The 17,637-nt window shown below is 39.6% G+C and overlaps 1 protein-coding gene across 4 annotated transcripts in view; it reads left to right on the top strand.

Moving 5' to 3' along the window:
• The window catches only part of rab6a (RAB6A, member RAS oncogene family), an 87,013-nt gene that overhangs the window by 36,223 nt on the left and 33,153 nt on the right, over window positions 1-17,637 (top strand). For all 4 annotated transcript variants that reach the window (XM_072262807.1, XM_072262808.1, XM_072262806.1 and 1 more), the window contains exon 3: window positions 14,935-14,988. In XM_072262807.1, coding sequence (XP_072118908.1) covers window positions 14,935-14,988 — 54 coding nt within the window. The remainder of the gene's footprint in view (window positions 1-14,934; window positions 14,989-17,637) is intronic.

Consider the following 17,637-nt stretch of genomic DNA (forward strand, 5'->3'; position numbering starts at 1 on the left):
CTCCTGGGGAGAGCAATAATAGTGTTGTTTCCTCGATTTGGACACCATCTGCCTGACTCTAGTTTGGCAGAGCCCAAACTCTTTAGAAATGGTTTTGTATCCTCTTGCAGCCTGGTGAGCATCAACAACTTTTTTCTGAGGTCCTCAGAAATCTCCTTTGATCGAGCTTGGCACGCTTCCAAAAACCTGTATGGTGAAGATCAGACTTTGATAGTGAAGACACAGGTTTATGGCCTTTAAATAGGGCAGGACCTCCCACACTCATACTGATTGTCATCCCATTGATTGAAACACCTGTCTCTAATTTCCCCTTTAAAGGAACTGAATGCTGGAGGTTCACATACTTTTTCCAACGAATATATGTAATACTGCATCATTTTTCTCAATAAATGAACAAGTAGAATGTTTTTTGTATTTATATGGGTTCTCTTTATCTAGTTTTAGGACTTGTATGATCTGATCACATTTTAGGTCATATTTACGCAAAAATAGAGAAAATTCTAAAGGGTTCACAAACTCGAGCACCACTGTATGTCTTTAAATTGCTGAAGAGGTTTAGGGAATAGAAATGGAGACTGGAAAATGAAGTGAGTAAAGAGAAATCTTTCAATGGAAATGATCAAAATTCCGAGAGGGTAGCTTTGAAATGCTGATTTTTCCAGGTGCTGGACAGTCAAAATGTAACATCCTCCTTGGAAAGGGAATGTAGTTTTCTAAAAGAAAGCTGAGAGATAGCAGAGGGGGGTGAAAAACTGCAGTGGTAAAATCAGAATGGGACTGACTGGATTACACTTGTTGAGAGGGTTTAAGTTTCCATGTTGTACCAATTCTGATTGATGTCTCTAATTGGCTTTGAAGCAGTACTTAAATGGGCAGCAGGGAGCATTGATGCTTTTAGGCAAATATCAATCTATCTCTGTTTATTACCTACCATCCTGATTGACCTGCTGGCTTTGCATTTAAAGTACATGGTTGTGAGTGTTTTAGCTTAATGGTTAACTGATTCTTCTCATGGTTTTTGAAATTTGATAATTTACATATGCATAGTGTATGTGTTACAAAGAAGTTACTGATGTATGTACATTAGAAAGAATTGTAGTGTTTTCAATGTAGATAGTTTCCATGGTTTGTTTATTCCTCCATACACCTGCAGAAGATTGGTGTAGGCCAGCAACCATTTGACTAACTTTTTAACTTTCTGAAACTAACCAAGACCAATTAAATCTTAATGATCATATCATTTAATTGTTTTTGTAGCTTAGGCCAATGGAATGCTCTGAATTTTCCAATGTGCAGTTGACTACCTTTGATCTAGGATTGGAAGCACATTTTACAGGCTATTGTGAATTGAAGCTGTACCAAGCAGTGTCTTAATCGACACTGAGAGTGCTGTTTGTTACTGCGTCAATTCGTAATGATGGTGCAAGCATTAACCCAATTGGGTAAAAAGATCTGATTTTAAAAAAATTGCATGTGAGCGTCTGCTTTTTTCAAAGTTATCATTGTATTTTGCTTTTTCCAACTTGATTAACATTGCCTTTTTTCAGCTGATTGCACTTTGTCTCAGGCTGCACTCAAATGAGCCTTCATCCTTTATTTCTCAAAGTAGTGGATGGAAGTAACAATATTTTGGGGTAAAATCACTATGTAGATGGTTTTTAAAAATCCACCTTTTATTTAGTAACAGCTTTTATTTAGTCAGGAACTATTATGGATTTTCATATTTTATCATGGGGTTAATTAAATGTGTAATATGCAAATGAAGACTGCCCTAATATAAAATCTCAAACCTGGGATGAATCATCAAAATTACTTTAGTTCTTGGTGTTGCTTTCAACTAACCACAGAGATCCTCCTTGAGAGTTTTTCAGTGATATTTCAGAGGTCACATGGAGAACATTCCATATTCCACACAGACTATTTCCAGGGTCAGAATTGAACACTAATGCCCAGATTCAAGGCAATAGTGCCACTGTACTGTCTAAATCCCCTGAATAACATGTCATTATATCATCTGGCTGCTGAATTTGGCTAAGAATGGTTTATGAATATATAAATGAGATCAAAAATCTTAATGGATTCATGCTACTTGTATGAAAGCTGGTGATCCTTTCTATTGAATGTTAGTGACAAGTAATGTTTGTATTATTGGTTTAAATTTCTCATTTTTGTGCCTAATCCATTAGTCGGAGACCTGCTGCTTAGACTCATATTTTACGAATATGACCATAATTATGGAAATACAAGTAAAAAGGATTCTCTTGGAAGTACACTGTATCCCACTTAAAATGCACCCTTTATTCCTGCAGTGTGAATATTGGAGGGGGAGGCAAAAGAAATTACCAGGTGAAGAAATCGATGTTCATGGCATTAGGTTGGACTTTAATGGCTAGCAAGCTCCAGCTGACTTTCATTCTTTAGTTGACCAAGATTTCACTGTAGTTTGTGTCTGGACCAGTCCAGATATAGTCGGTGGATTATCGTCAGCCATCACAGCTACTTGTATTAAATGAGATGGGAGAAGTAGTTGTCTATGAAATGTTTTTTTTAAAAAAAGTGAGGAGAACGATGCAGGACAGATAGAAACTGAAGTGTATGGGAACTGGACTGTTTTCAGATCAATTGGCTGGGGCTAGTTACCTTGTTTTTATTCATGATTATAGCTTGAGTTGGTTCTTGTATAGCACGGATGACATGAAGGAACTTGAAAACTGACAAATAGGTTTTACACCAACAAAAAAATCATTATCTGGATTGCAGTAATTATATGTGTCAAAATAAGACTAGCAAGTCAGTCAGCATCTGGATAAAGAAATCTTTTAATATGTTGAGTGAATTGTTGAGGAATTGCCTGACCAGCTGGATGTTTTTGCTCACGTTTTTTTTCAGGGTTTCCATTGTCTCACTTTAAAACATTTTCAATTACTGTTTTAAAAATATGCTTAATTGTCAATTTTCTTTTGTGTATTAAAGCCATTGATTTACTTAAGTAATTTATGTAACACTTATAGTTTGCAGTTTAGAAAGCAGAGGTGGAAGTATGCTAGTTGTGTATGAAAATGCTTTGTGCAGATTAGCATTGGATAACAAAGATTTAAATAATCCCACATCACATAAGGTTCAAGATGAAATTTAAAGTACATTTGATCAACAATGAAGCTGATTTTCTAAAGTCTAAATGAAAATGTGACCTTTCACTAGTATTCAGCTTCAATTTTTGCTAAAGTGCACTTCAATTCCAGTTTGAGAAGTAGCTTAAATACATAAAATGGAACACTTTGTGCTAAGTTGCTATTTATACTAACCTAGATATCCAATGTAAGGAATGTCTAGATATTTATATGTAATAGCTTACAAAATCATGGTGCAGGTCTTTAAAGTAGTTTAGTGACTGTGATTAAATTATGCAAAACTTAAATGTTTTATTTGGTATTGTCATCCCAAAGGCCCTTAGCAAGGTCTTGAGACTTTTGTTTTAGGTTGTGTACAGTTGAAAAATATGATGTGGTCTATCACATTATATAGGGTTGGATTAACATAGTTTACAGTACTATGTCAATAATTCTTTGTGACCCTTGCTGTTGGTTAAGAGAATAAATCAGTGAATTAGTAACAATTTTCATTATGGATGTATAACATTGTAGAGAACTGTTAAACGTAATAAGGAATAGCGTATGGAAGAAACTTCTCCTGCCTTCTCTAGAATGGCTGAATCCATATTTTGAGACTAAATGATAATGTATACCCTAACCAAGGGAAATGATTATCTGTGTATCTGTCTGCCAAACCACCAAAGAATTTTGTATGTTTCAATGTGGTCATCTTTCACTTTTTTTTTATAAACTCAAATTTATAATCCTAGTCTCATAGAGGGATCAGAAGTGGAGAGAGTGAGCAGTTTCAAGTTCCTGGGTATCAAGATCTCTGTGGATCAAATCTGGTCCCAGTATATCCATGCAGTTATAAAGAAGGCAAGACAGCGGCTATACTTCATTAGGAGTTTGAAGCGATTTGGTATGTCAGCAAATACACTCAAAAACTTCTATAGATGTACCGTGGAGAACATTCTGACAGGCTGCATCTCTGTCTGGTGTGGTGGGGGCTGGGGGCTGCTGCACTGGACCGAAAGAAACTGCAGCGTATTGTAAATCTGGTCAGCTCTGTCTTGGGGACTAGCCTACAAAGTACCCAGGACATCTGCAAGGAGTGGTGCCTCACAAAGGCAGCGTCCATTATTAAGGACCTCCAGCACCCAGGACATACCCTTTTTCACTGTTACAGTCAGGTGGGAGGTACAGATACCTGAAGGCACACACTCAGCGATTCAGCAATAGCTTCTTCCCCTCTGCCATCCGATTCCTAAATGGGCATTGAACCCTTGGATGCTACCTCGCTTTTTTAATGTATAGCATTTGTTTTTTGCATGATTTTTAATCTATTCGATATATGTATACTGTAATTGATTTACTTATTACTTTTGTCTATATTGTGTATTGCATTGAACTGCTGCTGCTAAGTTAACAAATTTCATGTCAAGAGTAATCACAAGTCAAGACAAAGGAGCAGAAGGCTGTTCGGCCCATCGAGTCTGCTCCATTGCCAGTAATAATAAACCTGATTCTGTTTAAACCCCTGCACACGATAAAGCTTCTGTCATGGAAACAACGTGTGGAACCTTTGCAACTCCCTCTACCTCTTAAGTAGAGAGACCAGTCATTTACGCTGTATTCCGGAAGTAGGCTCGCCAGCACTGCATTCTAATCCTCTTGCACAAAAGGTGATCTTGCCATTTGTCCCATTTATTGCTTTTTATAACCATATTTTTGTTTACAATGATTCATGTAGGGCACCCAGGTTTCTCTAATTGTTGGTAGTCTTCAAATTTGTAATTTTTTTGAATCAAGAAACTTGGTTTTTATCTCTTCCATTTTACTCAGTCTGCTTTGTTCAGCTATCTACTTGATTATTTGCATCTCCTGAAGCCTTCCTGCACCTTTCTGATACCTCACTGCTACCCAGAACAAATGTGGAAATTATACCTTATCCCCGCATTCAAATTTATACAGGTTGTGAACAGCTGGACCCCAATAGTTGTCTGCTTTACCCCAGCAGTCACAGCACCCTAAGAAAAAATGTCCTATCTCCTATCAGTTAACCAATCCTCAGTCCTTGTCAAAATGCTATCTCCAAAACTGCATTAGAATTTTGAGAAAGTTCTTCCACAGCACCTTTTTTTTAAAATGAAAGCATCTGAAAATCCTATAACAAAATACGTTCATGAGTTTGTTCTTAATCTGAGTGTTGCAACTTTGAATTCCATCAGATTTGCCAAACACATTTTTCATTTCATAAACAACAAACACCAGCTCTCTCTAGTCCTATTGTCATTTTCTAAGAACCCTGCTGTTAATTCTAGATTCCAGCATTTCCTTACCAATGATGGTAGATGGTTCTCTATCTACCCAACTGTAGTCTGTAGCTCTTCCTTTTTGTCTCTTCTTAAATAATGAGGTGCATTAAAACTTTTTAGTAATTTTTAATAAATCATTTAAAAAGTAATTGCTTCTTTAAGGTGCTTCTCAAGAGCACACTTTAGTACTTAATTTGCTTTCCCTTTCTGGTTCCTTTTTCAATGTCTTGATCCCCTGTTGGATTTTCTTTTCAATCTTCTTTGACAAAATTTGAGTCTTAAATGTAGAGTAGTTCTATTTAATATCAGAGAAATGTATACAATATACATCCTGTAATTCTTGTTCTTCACAGACGTCCATGGAAACTGAAGAGTGCCCCAAAGAATGAGTGACAGTTAAAATGTTTGAACCCCAAAGCCCCCTACTCCCTCTTCCCACACATAAGCAGCAGCAAAGCAACGATCCTCCCCCACCCCATCCACTTTCACAAAACAAATCAGCACCATTCACCCAGAAAGCATGCAATGTCAAAGCCCCCAAGAAAGACCATGATCTGCAGTACAACAAAAACAAATTGTTCACCCCACAATTTGATGTACCACAGGTGGTCCCTCTCCCTTCCCCTTCTCTGCAAAATGTGATATAGTACTTAACTCTATTGCCACAACTGCACTACTTTTTTCTGGTGAATTTTTAATCTTTAAGGGATATATACAAGCTGTAAACTATGTACTAATTTCAAACTCTTGTTGAGAGCATTAATACCTGAGTGACAGAGCCTTGCCTTTAGTTGTCTTGGACTCCTTTGCCATTGGCTCAAGCGTCTGCTCTGTGAAGCCTGTGGGGTAGCTAATATGCAGTGTTCTACCCCATATTAAAAGAAACTGTGTACACTATTTGAAGTTCTCTCCACCAAATGTTCAGCACCTGAAATATCAAAATTGTCATAGACAATTCCAACAGTTAATGAGCTGAATGCCACATTTCTGTCAAGACAAGGGAACATGGATGCTTTGACATTGGCCATCTCCTGCTCACAGATTTTCTTTTTGTGTGGGGAAAATCTGTTTTATAATCATAGAGGGATCTTTGCAATAAAGAATGAGCTGATCTGATGTGTTGGCAGCTACCTTTGTGGAATTAGTGAATACTTATTAACATTTTAGCTAATTCTAACATGGAACTAATATGCTACGTTTAACTGGTGCATACGCCCAACCCTGCAATACTTGGATGAGGTGAAAATACTCTGAACGTGGAAAATATCCTGGTCTGTATCCCAAAGGGGAAACTTGCCCTGTTTACTACAATGCCAATGTGTTAGGAAGAAATGCAGCCCTCTGAAGTTATATACTTCAATCACACCTTGTCAAAGTCCTCCTCTTGACAATGCTTGGAGCAGTCTCATCATACTATCTCATCGGATAGACGAGTGCAAAATTTTATTGCAACACTCCTCTTCCAGGCACTGGCATCTTGGGTTATATCACTTTCCAAGAGAGGGACTGATGTATAACATCGGCTGTGCCATGATGGAGCAAAAGTAGTGGTGGTCTGTCCACTGGTCATCAGTACCTATCTCCGTCAACCTGACCCTAAAATATTTGTATCAAGGGAACTGCAAGATGATTATTGTTGAAGCTCTGAAGGACCCCAAAGTGGTAGATCTTCTCAGACAGCCTGTCAATCTACAGGAGCCACATAGTTTCCAGAGCTTTTGCACTAGCATCTTGAATAGTTGGCATGTGTAAAGAGACTCTTGGGTTCTCCACCAAGAAGAAACGGGACTATATTGATGAGAATGTCAGAGATTACAGGGCTTCTCCACCACAAATGTAACACATTCCTGCATTGAACCTGCACTTTTTTCATGGGAAAAGGGAAAGTTGTACAGGTATCTGAAGGCAGTGGTCCAGCTGAAAATCTGACCAAAGAATAGATGATGGATGAAGTGGGTTGATGTAAGTTGGTTCTACTGTGCTATAAAACCATCTACAAACCAAGAACCCGTTGTGAACTCTTCTAAGACAGAAGCAGTCAATGACCACCAGAGGCAATACTTTGAAAACCTCCCCAGCATTGTCTCTGATCTTAATATAAGCACCATGCTACAACACCGTTTCAGGCCAATCTTCAACAATAAGGCAGTTTTTCAGGAACAATCAGTATCCCCACTGAAATGCTGAAAGTCTGCAGTGAGGAACTTTGTCACCAACCTTCCTACATCTGGGAAGAGGAGAATATACCAGGAACCATGTGTGCCATAACCATGAACGTCTTTAAGACAAATAACTGAATTTGATCTAAGCCGCCACATTATTATATAATAGAATTTTTTATGTTTTACTCATCACCCTTTCCTGCCTTCTCTATCACCTAGATTAACTTCAGGGATGTGTGCTGAGCCCACTGCTCTACTCTCTCTACATCAGTAGCTAGGCTCAGCTCAAATGTTACCTATAAATTTGCTGACAATGCAACTATTGTTAGCAGAATTTCAGATGGTGATGAGAGGATGTAAGGAGTGAGAGATATCAGCTAGCTGAATGGTGTTGCAGCAGCAACCTTTGACTTGTGTCAGTAAAACCAAAGAACTGACTGTGGACTTCAGAAGGGGTAAGACGAGGGAACACACACTCCTCATAGAGGAATCAGAAAAGGAAAGTGAGCAATTTCAAATTCCAGGGTGTCAATATCTGTGAAGATCTATTCTGGGCTCAACATTTCATGCAGCTATAAAAAAGGCTTTATTTCATTAGGAGTTTGAAAAGATTTGGTATGTCATCAAAGACACTTGCAAGTTTCTACAGATGTACCATGGAGGGCATTCTGACTGGCGGCTGATTCATTCCCTGTTATAGGAGGGGTGGAGGGTGGGTTGGCCTACGGCACGGGATCGAAATAAGCTGCAGAGAGTTGTAAACTGTCACTTCCTTCGTGGGCACTAGCCTCAGTAGTATCCAGGACATCTTCGAAGAGCGAAAAGGCAGCATCCATCATTAAGGACCCTGGTCACCCAGGACATGACCTATTCTCATTGCTAACATCAGGAAGGAGGAAGAGGAGCCTGAGTGCGCACACTCAGTGGTTCAGGAACAGCTCCTTCCTCTCTGCCATCTGGTATCTGAATGGACAGTGAAGCTGTGAAAACTACCCCACTACTTTTTTTTCTTTTTAATTATTTTTGCAGTACTTAACTATTAAATACATAATATTTATTGTAATTCAGTTTTTCTCTCTATTATGTATCGTATTGTACCGCTGCCACAAAGACAACAAATTTCATGACATATGCTGATGATATTAAACCTAATTCCGATTCTCCTTTTTCAGTTCTGATGAAGGATTTTGTACCTGAAATATTAACTCTTGCACTTTTCACTGATAGTACCTGACATACTGAGAATTCCAGCATTTTCTTTTCTTTAAGGAAGGTGATCTGATTGATAACTATAAAAGGATCTGCCTGCTACAAGGAAAATCATCAGCAGATCCTTCTTAGCTGCCTCTTCCCAGTGACCCAGGAGTGCTTCTGAATCATTGGGATAAGGTGAATATACATAAGTTGGCATGAATGAGTTGGGCCAAAGAACCCTGTTTCTATGGCCATCTTGCCTAAAGAGAAGGTGAGCATCCCACCATCTTCTCCGGTAAGATAATGGCACGCTTGGACGCAGCAACCTCTTCAGGAACAACCAAAGAAAGGTCTTTGTTATTTTTTATGTACTTCTTTACGATTGCAAGGCAATGCTGGACATTAAGAATTTCAAGTACTGCAGGTCTATTCCATCAGTGAGTAGCTTGTTAATCGAGGAGCTAGACTTAGTGTGGACCATGTTGCCGCCTGCTACAGAAAGGTGTCAGAGATGGTGCGCAAAGGCAGTGAGTGATTGTTTTGGACCGTTTTCTTGTAAATGCAAGCCCTGTTACACATTGGTAATCTAAAACACTGCAAGTCTGGTTCACTGGTTTATTGGTGTGACTGATGGTGGGGGAGCTGCGTGACCTGGGTAGTAGTGAGGACTACGGCTTGCCTGTTGCAGCTGTCCAGGAGGGGAAATACTGGATTGGGGGCTGGCCCTTGCTGTCGGTGCTGCTCTCCAGTGTTCACTAGGTGGAAGACGAGCTGGATTGGGTGCTTGTGTCCATCTGTGTAGTGCTGAGAGCCTGTTCTTGCCGACAACACCATCAACTTACAGGACATGTCACTCAGGAACTGGGGCTGTTCTTTTTTGTGTGTAATTCTCGGTTTGACTAGCGACTTAATCTAGGGGAAGACAGCCTCCGGCCTGACCAAATTTAAATCTTGTTTGGGTGTATGCTGCGTGATGTGAACCCTGTTACAAATCAGTACCATGAAATAACAAGCAGTACACAATATGTGATTAAATGATTGAGCTTTATAATTCTTAATTTGACTATAGGATTAGTAAAGAAACAAAAAAAAAGACCCATTCTCGTGAAACAGTCTAATGCGCGACATTGGAGCTCATGGTTCAGTTCACTGGTTCCCTGTTGACCTCCTCCGAGTGTAGCCAACCCTCGGACCCTTGCTTCCAGTCCACTCCGTCTGGCCGTCTACCAACTCTCTCCATTTGCGTCTTCTCTCCTCACCTCTCCCCGACAAAAGACCACAAAATCTCTGCTCCCAGATCCACAAGAAAGAACAACATTCCTCTCATTGGATAGCACATATTCCAAAGCCCCGTTATCTCTAGTCATAACCCAAGCATTGCTGCTACAGAGAAACCATTACCTTAGTATTGAAACCTTAGGCCATTACATTAGCAGTGAAACCTTACAGCGTGTTACATGTGTGACTACGTTTACTGCTATTGTATGTTTTATATGTGCCTTGTGCAGTGTATGACTGTTGGTACTGTTTTGTATCATAGTCCCAGAGGAATACTGTTTCTTTTGGCTGTGTTCACATATGGTTAAATGATAGTTAAACTTGAACAATTCTGTGAGCTCCCTCCTGCAGCTTCACTTAAACCTTTGACTCAAGGTGGTTGTCCGGAGAAATTCATCTCCATCTTGTGTTTGCTTCATGACAGGCGAATATACTAATCTGAACCTGATGCCATTTTAAACTAACCCACCTCCCAGTGCTCTTGGTCTGTATCCCTCCATCTCCTGCCTAGTTAGTTGCCTATTGAAATACCACTTAACCACGTTCCAGGTATCTATCACTCTGTGTTTTAAACACACATACGTAATTATGTAATTTTAAAAGCTTCTATTATGTGCCCCAATGAATCCACTCAGTGATTTTCCCATGTTTTGTAGGAGAGGCGTATCACTTTGACTGCCATTACTGCCCCTTTAATGGAAAATTCTTGCCTTGCCTTAGCTTAATGCTGTTTCCACCTCTTCACCAAGACCATAAGATGTAGGAGCATAATTTAAAAACTGAAATAGAGTGCAAGAACAGGAGCGAGCTTTTGTGCCCACTGTTGTGCTGAATTAAGATTAGCATTATCCATAATGTTTGCTCTGCCTTTGCCTCTCATAATCTTGTAAGCCTTTATCAGATCTTCTTTGAGGCTCTGCTGCCCCAGAGTAAACATTACAAATTTGTCCAGTCTCTGCTTGGAGCTGGTGCCCTCTAATCCAGGCAGCATCCTGGTAAACTACTTCTGCGTCCTCTCCAAACCCTTGACATTCTTCCTATAGTGGGGAAACCAAAGCTGAATGCAATATTTCAAGGCATCCTAACTAGTGTTTTATAAAGCTGCAACACAACTTCCTGACTGTTGAACATGATACCTGACTAATAAAGGCAAGCATGCCTTGTGTCACTTTTATCTCCCAATCAACTTCCCGTGCACTATGGACATGGACCCAATACCCTTCTGCACATTAATACTTTTAAGGGTCTTGCTATTAACAGCGTACAGTCTCTTTATATTTGATCTTCACATTTGGCTGGGTTAAAATCCATCTGCCATTTCTTTGTACCAAAATAAACAGTTGCTTACCTTTGAATTGCGTTTTCAACTTGCTTTTTTGGCATGATGTTGCCCTCAGCTCCAGTAGACTTTTTGTGGCAGAAGACCTAATCTTGAAAACTAATGGGAACTGTTCAGCCTCTTTAGAATCGAGTCATCCAATTTCAGTGGTTTAGCTGCAGTATGCAGATGGCACTTTTATTTCCTCATGCTTAACAGCCAAACTCCAGTATATTGCTGATGTTTGCAGAAATGTATCAGAGATCATGCCTTCCTCTCAACATCTGCAAGAACACCTGCTGCTCTTGTAGTGTAGTGCTCTATTACTCCAGCACCATATTGCCTTCTAGCAATAAAGGGTCACAGTGAGATTCTGGAAAACACACCCTTTCTCATGTTTTGGGAGCTATTTTTTAATGAAGGCAGATATTGATGAAATTCTGCAGAGCCTGTAATTGAGTTAAAGTGTATTCGAATTTGAGACCTTGGACCTGCACTGTATTTGTAATCCATTGGGCAGCAGTGATCCTTGCCTTCTGATGTGTTTTTAAAAGCTGCATGTAGGGCGGCACATGGCCAAGTGGTTAAGATGTCGGTCTAATGATCTGAAGGTCGCTAGATCGAGCCTTGGCTAAGGCAGTGTGTGTGTCCTTGAGCAAGGCACTTAACCACACATTGCTCTGCGACGACACCGGTGCCAAGCTGTATGGGTCCTAATGCCCTTCCCTTAGACAACATCGGTGGTGTGGAGAGGGGAGACTTGCAGCATGGGCAACTGCTGGTCTTCCATACAACCATGCCCAGGCCTGCACCCTGGAAACCTTCTAAGGCAAATCCATGGTCTCATGAGACTTAGAGATGCCTATATATAAAGGGCAGAATAATGGTGTAGTAGTTAGTGTAATGTTATTCCAGCTCCAGTGACCTGGGTTCCATTCCACTGCTGACTGTAAGGAGCTTTTATTTTTTCCCATGTGACCATGTGGGTTTCCTCCCTCATTCCAAAGATGTATGGGTTTAGTATTTTGGTCAATTAATTGAACAACGCAGGCTCGTTGGGCTGGAAGGGCATGTTACCATGCTGTATCTCTAAATTAAAATATAGTTGGCATCTCAAGGTGGTGGAAAAGTAGTAGTAACTGTGCCTGCACAAAATCCTATATACGAAGGTAGGTGTCCTCTTTAGGCCAATGTCCATAGCTTAGAAGCATTTGTTGTAATCAGCTGCCTTTGTTGGACAGACCACCTCATTTGCTGACTCTCTGTTCCAAGTTCTTTAATGGAAAATTTCCAGGCAGAGAGGAAAAAAAAAAATTAGATGATATGCTCAAAACCTTATTGAATTGTAACATCCCACGGATTCCTCGGCTCTGATAATTCAAAATGGAGAAAGAGTGGAAGCAGGTCATACTGCTTCAAGAACAGAGCGGAGGTGTTGTAGTTGTTTAAATCGTTGGGCGATAAACTCAGCATTTACCTGGTCAGACCTATTTTGAAGTTTTGGTGAGATCTTTTTCATTCTCTGCATGAAAATTTAGGCCTAATTTGCTTAATCTCATTTTGTGCTTTAAACCTGCTACCCACATGTAAATAATGTTCTAGGTTGTTTTCACTGTGTTCTATCCAATTGGAGAAAGCCATCCCTATTTTTGTACTCAAGTCTTCTTGCAGTACAAATCAATATAACACTTGCCTTACTAATTACTTACTGAGCTTTCATGATTAATATATAACATCCAGGCTTCTCCGAATGTCAACACTAACTATGCTATATTGCTGTTGCCTTTACTATTGTGCTCTCTTTTGTTCCCCTAACTCAAATACTGCAATGTTGTGATGATTTTGCTCCCATCCACAAATTCTGCAAGAATCTTAGATTTGTGCAAAGGCTGAAGCTCCTACTATCACTTGTACATTCCTCCGGCCAACTCAGATCTTCTTCGCCATCTTGACCAACCATTTCTACAGTGCTCAGGGCTGTTATGGTCTTCTGGAAAAACATATCCATGTAGCACCCCACAAAATGAACAGTGTCTGAATCATAGATTCCAGCTCATCAACTGAGTCAAAGATCCTTGAGTTGGAGGCACGCAGTGCAAATGTGTTGGCAATAGATCCCAGCTCCCATGTACTAAATCTGCATTGCAGCTGTTTTATGGTGCCTGTTTTAAACTATTTGTTTAAAATGTTGATTTAATTCTGTAACAATTTCCTGTAAGCCACCTAAACACAACTCTGTGAAAGCAACATGATTTTATTTTATCTGGCTGGTCATCATCTTCCTCATCTGGTTCTACCTATCACTCACCAGGCTCTGCTCCACTCCTCTCTCGTACTGCTGTATATTGGCAATCTTTCCTCAGTCTCGATGCAGGCTCTTAGTCCAAAACAGTGAAAAGTACTTTTCTTCCCCTCCACAAATGTTGCTTGATTCACTGAGTTATTCCTGAGATTTGTGCTTTTTTTTTTTCCCCCACTTGGTAGCAGATTACAGAATCTCTGGTTCTTTTTGTCTTCATAATTCATTCCACAAATATCCAATAAAAATTAATTTGTTTGTTTGGGTTTCTTGTACTTTAAATAATTAGCTGGAAGTTGCAAGCCAAAAATGGAAAATGATTGAACTATGGGCGATGCTGATTGTGAGTGACTGATGTGAACTACCAGAGGTCTTCACTGAACCGTGCTGTTTAGGGATTGCAGCTCATTGTTTGATGTCCAACTTTGTAACCATTGAGATCTAGCTGAATTGTGAATAAAGGTGCCAAGTCACCAAAGTAGAATGATCATAAAGAATGCAACACGAGGAAATCTGCAGATGCTGGAATTTCAAGCAACACACAAAAAAGTTGCTGGTGAACACAGCAGGCCAGGCAGCATCTCTAGGAAGAGGTACAGTCGATGTTTCAGGCCGAGGTCCTGACAAAGGGTCTCGGCCCGAAATGTCGACTGTACCTCTTCCTATAGATGCTGCCTGGCCTGTTGTGTTCACCAGCAACTTTTATGTGTGTTGCTTGATCATAAAGAATAATGGGTTGATTCTCAGGATTTTCCCGGATGCTTAAGAGTGTTTACAATTTTAAAACAAAGAAAATTCAGATGCAATATGTTGATTGGTAGATAAAATGAAGTTGAATCTAAGAAAATGGACCTGTCTGTCCTTTGAATGTAACCTTCAGCCTATTGAGTTGAATTTATGAATAGGAAGTATTAATTTGTGACAAGTAGTAATTGCATGTGGTTGAATATTTCATTCTTTTTTCAGTAGCTTAATTGTTAAATCAACTGCATCTTGCAGGCACATGTTTTTAAAAATTCCCTTCTATTAAAAATGTGTTTTCATTATATCTGTTAGAATGCATAATGGAAAAAAGTAGGTGAATTTTGTCATTGTAACTAATTTCAGACCCTTGGTTAAGATTATGCTTAAGGGAAAAGTTATTCAAATATTTTGGGATTAATTATTGATAAACATGGATCAAACCATGTCACAAGTTTTGGTTGTGTAATTCATAGCTGATCCTATTTTGTCATAAATACATTTATTTTAATATTTCATTCTCCCCCTACAGGCAACCATCGGAATAGACTTTTTGTCAAAAACTATGTATTTGGAAGATCGAACAGTAAGTAACTTAAAAGCATTTTTTTAAACTTAAAGTTAAGTTTTTTCACTGCTCTGTAAAGTGAAAACTGATCACAATAAATTTGCCATATAAGAACATGGAAACATAGAAAACCTACAGCACAATACAGGTCCTTCGGTCCACAATGCTGTGCCGAACATGTACTTGCTTTAGAAATTACCTAGGCTTACCCATAGCCCTCTATTTTTCTAAGCTCCATGTACCTATCCAAGAGTCTCTTAAACGAGCCTATTGTATCCACCTCCACCACCATAGCTGGCAGCTCATTCCACACACTCAAAACTCTGTCTATATTTTTAAAAAAAAACTTACCCCTACTTCCAAGCACCTTAAAACTGTGCCCTCTTGTGTTAGCCATTTCTGCCTTGGGGGGGGGGTGTGGGGGAGGAGAGCCTCTGACTATCCACATGATCAATGCCTCTCATCATCTTATACACCTCTATCAGGTCACCTCTCATCCTCTGTCGCTCCAAGGAGAAAAGGCAAAGTTCACTCAACCTATTCTCATAAAGCATGCTCTCCAATTCAGGCAACATGCTTGCAAATCTCCTCTGAACCCTTTCTATAGTTTCCACATCCTTTCTATAGTGAGGTGACCAGAACTGAGCACAGTACTCCAAGTGGGGTCTGACCAATGTCCTAAATAGCTGTAACATTACCTCTTGGCTCTTAAACTCAATCCCATGGTTGATGAAGGCTAATTCACACATGCCTTCTTAACCACAGAGTCGACCTGTGCAGCAGCTTTGAATGTCCTATGGACTTGAACCCCAAGATCCTTCTGATCCTCCACACTTCCAAGAGTCTTGTCATTAGTAATATATTCTGCCATCATATATGACCTACCAAAATGAACCACCTCACACTTATCTGGGTTGAACTGCATCTGCCACTTCTCAGCCCAGTTTTGCATCCTATCAGTGTCCTGCTATAACCTCTGACAGCCCTCCACACTATCCACAACACCCCCAACTTCTGTGTCATCAGCAAACTTACTAACCCATCCCTCCACTTCCTCATCCAGGTCATTTATAAAAATCACAAAGAGTAGGGGTCCCAGAACAGATCCCTGAGGCACAACACTAGTCACTGGCCTCCATGCAGAATATGACCCGTCTGCAACCACTCTTTCCCCTCTGTGGGCAAGCCAGTTCTGGATCCACAAAGCAATGTCCCCTTGGATCCCATGCCTCCTTACTTTCTCAATAAGCCTTGCATGGGGTACCTTATCAACTACCTTGCTGAAATCCATATACACTACATCTACTGCTCTACCTTCATCAATGTGTTTAGTCACATCCTCAAAAAATTCAGTCAGGCTTATAAGGCTCGACCTGCCCTTGACAAAGCCATGCTGACTATTCCTAATAATATTATGCCTTTCCAAATGTTCATAAGTCCTTCCTCTCAGGATCTTCTCTATCTACTTACCAACTACTGAAGTAAGAGATGGGATGTTGTGGAGCAGAGCTGGGGGCAAATGGTTATATAAAATTTTTTGGTTTTCCTTTTAGTCAGATGAAGTGCTTCATTAAAGTTGTTGTCGGGTCTCTGTTGAATCCTGTTAAAACCCAACAGTTAATTTCAGCTTTAATATAACTGCTTTGCAGACCACTTTCCTCTTTTATTCCATGTGGAGCTTCTTTTAGTCCTTTGCTTCTGATGTATCAAATCAACTAGCAAATGCTGGAAACACTCAGCAGATCACACAGTATCTGCAGAAAGAGAAATTGTTAATATTTCAGATTGAAGAGTCCATCCCTGATCACTATTTCCAGCAATTTCTGTTTTAGTTTTAGATTTCCAGCATCTGCATTTTTTGATTTGCCTTTGCAATAACTAACTTTACTGTAGTTTCCTCTGAAAGGGAGAAGTTGGAGCTCTTCATACCAAGCTGTTCAGTTGTGTTCAGCATGCAGATGTGAGATTGTTGTTCATGTCTTGCAGTTACTCTTATTGTCCACTGGATCTTAACAGTGCCTTTGTCAGGATTTAAGTCAGGAGTCCTGTGAGACAGAGCCTATACTTGCGCTAAGTAGATGTACTTCCCTTTAAAAGAGGGAAGCAGTTTTCTTAAAGATGGAGTTCATCTCCTGCCTCTGAGATGCCCTTTGGTTTTGCTATTATCCATTCATGGATGATTATGGAATCCAAATAGCATGTAATAGAGTGCACTGAACCTTAAATAGACAAAATTGGCAATTTTGTATAGGCTGTCTTTTTCTGTTATATCTTCTCATTTGCAGAAGTTTTTTATTATCAAAAGTATAGTGTATTGTTCCCATGTATTTTTTATAATGTACAGTTTTGTGTTTACAGTCATTTATCAATTCCTGATCTTGTTTCATTATGTTTTCTTCATGATGTTGATATCAGTTAGATTTAATCTTGACCTTTGCCTTCCAGTTTATTCGGAGATTGGCAAATATTGTGATACTTTCTATTCTTGAACATCCACCCCAAAGGCAATTAACCATGAATAAAGTATTGAAAGTATTTATTTCAGTGTTGAACACAATGTAAAGCTTGGTACATGGAGCCCATCATCTTTCCAGAGTGCAATTTTCAAATAATAGCTTTACTGTACATAATTTCATACCCTCATTTGTGGTCTGCAGAAAACGTTTA

The sequence above is a fragment of the Mobula birostris genome, chromosome 7 (genome assembly GCF_030028105.1).
Source record: "Mobula birostris isolate sMobBir1 chromosome 7, sMobBir1.hap1, whole genome shotgun sequence".
In the NCBI taxonomy this organism is placed as follows: domain Eukaryota; kingdom Metazoa; phylum Chordata; class Chondrichthyes; order Myliobatiformes; family Myliobatidae; genus Mobula; species Mobula birostris.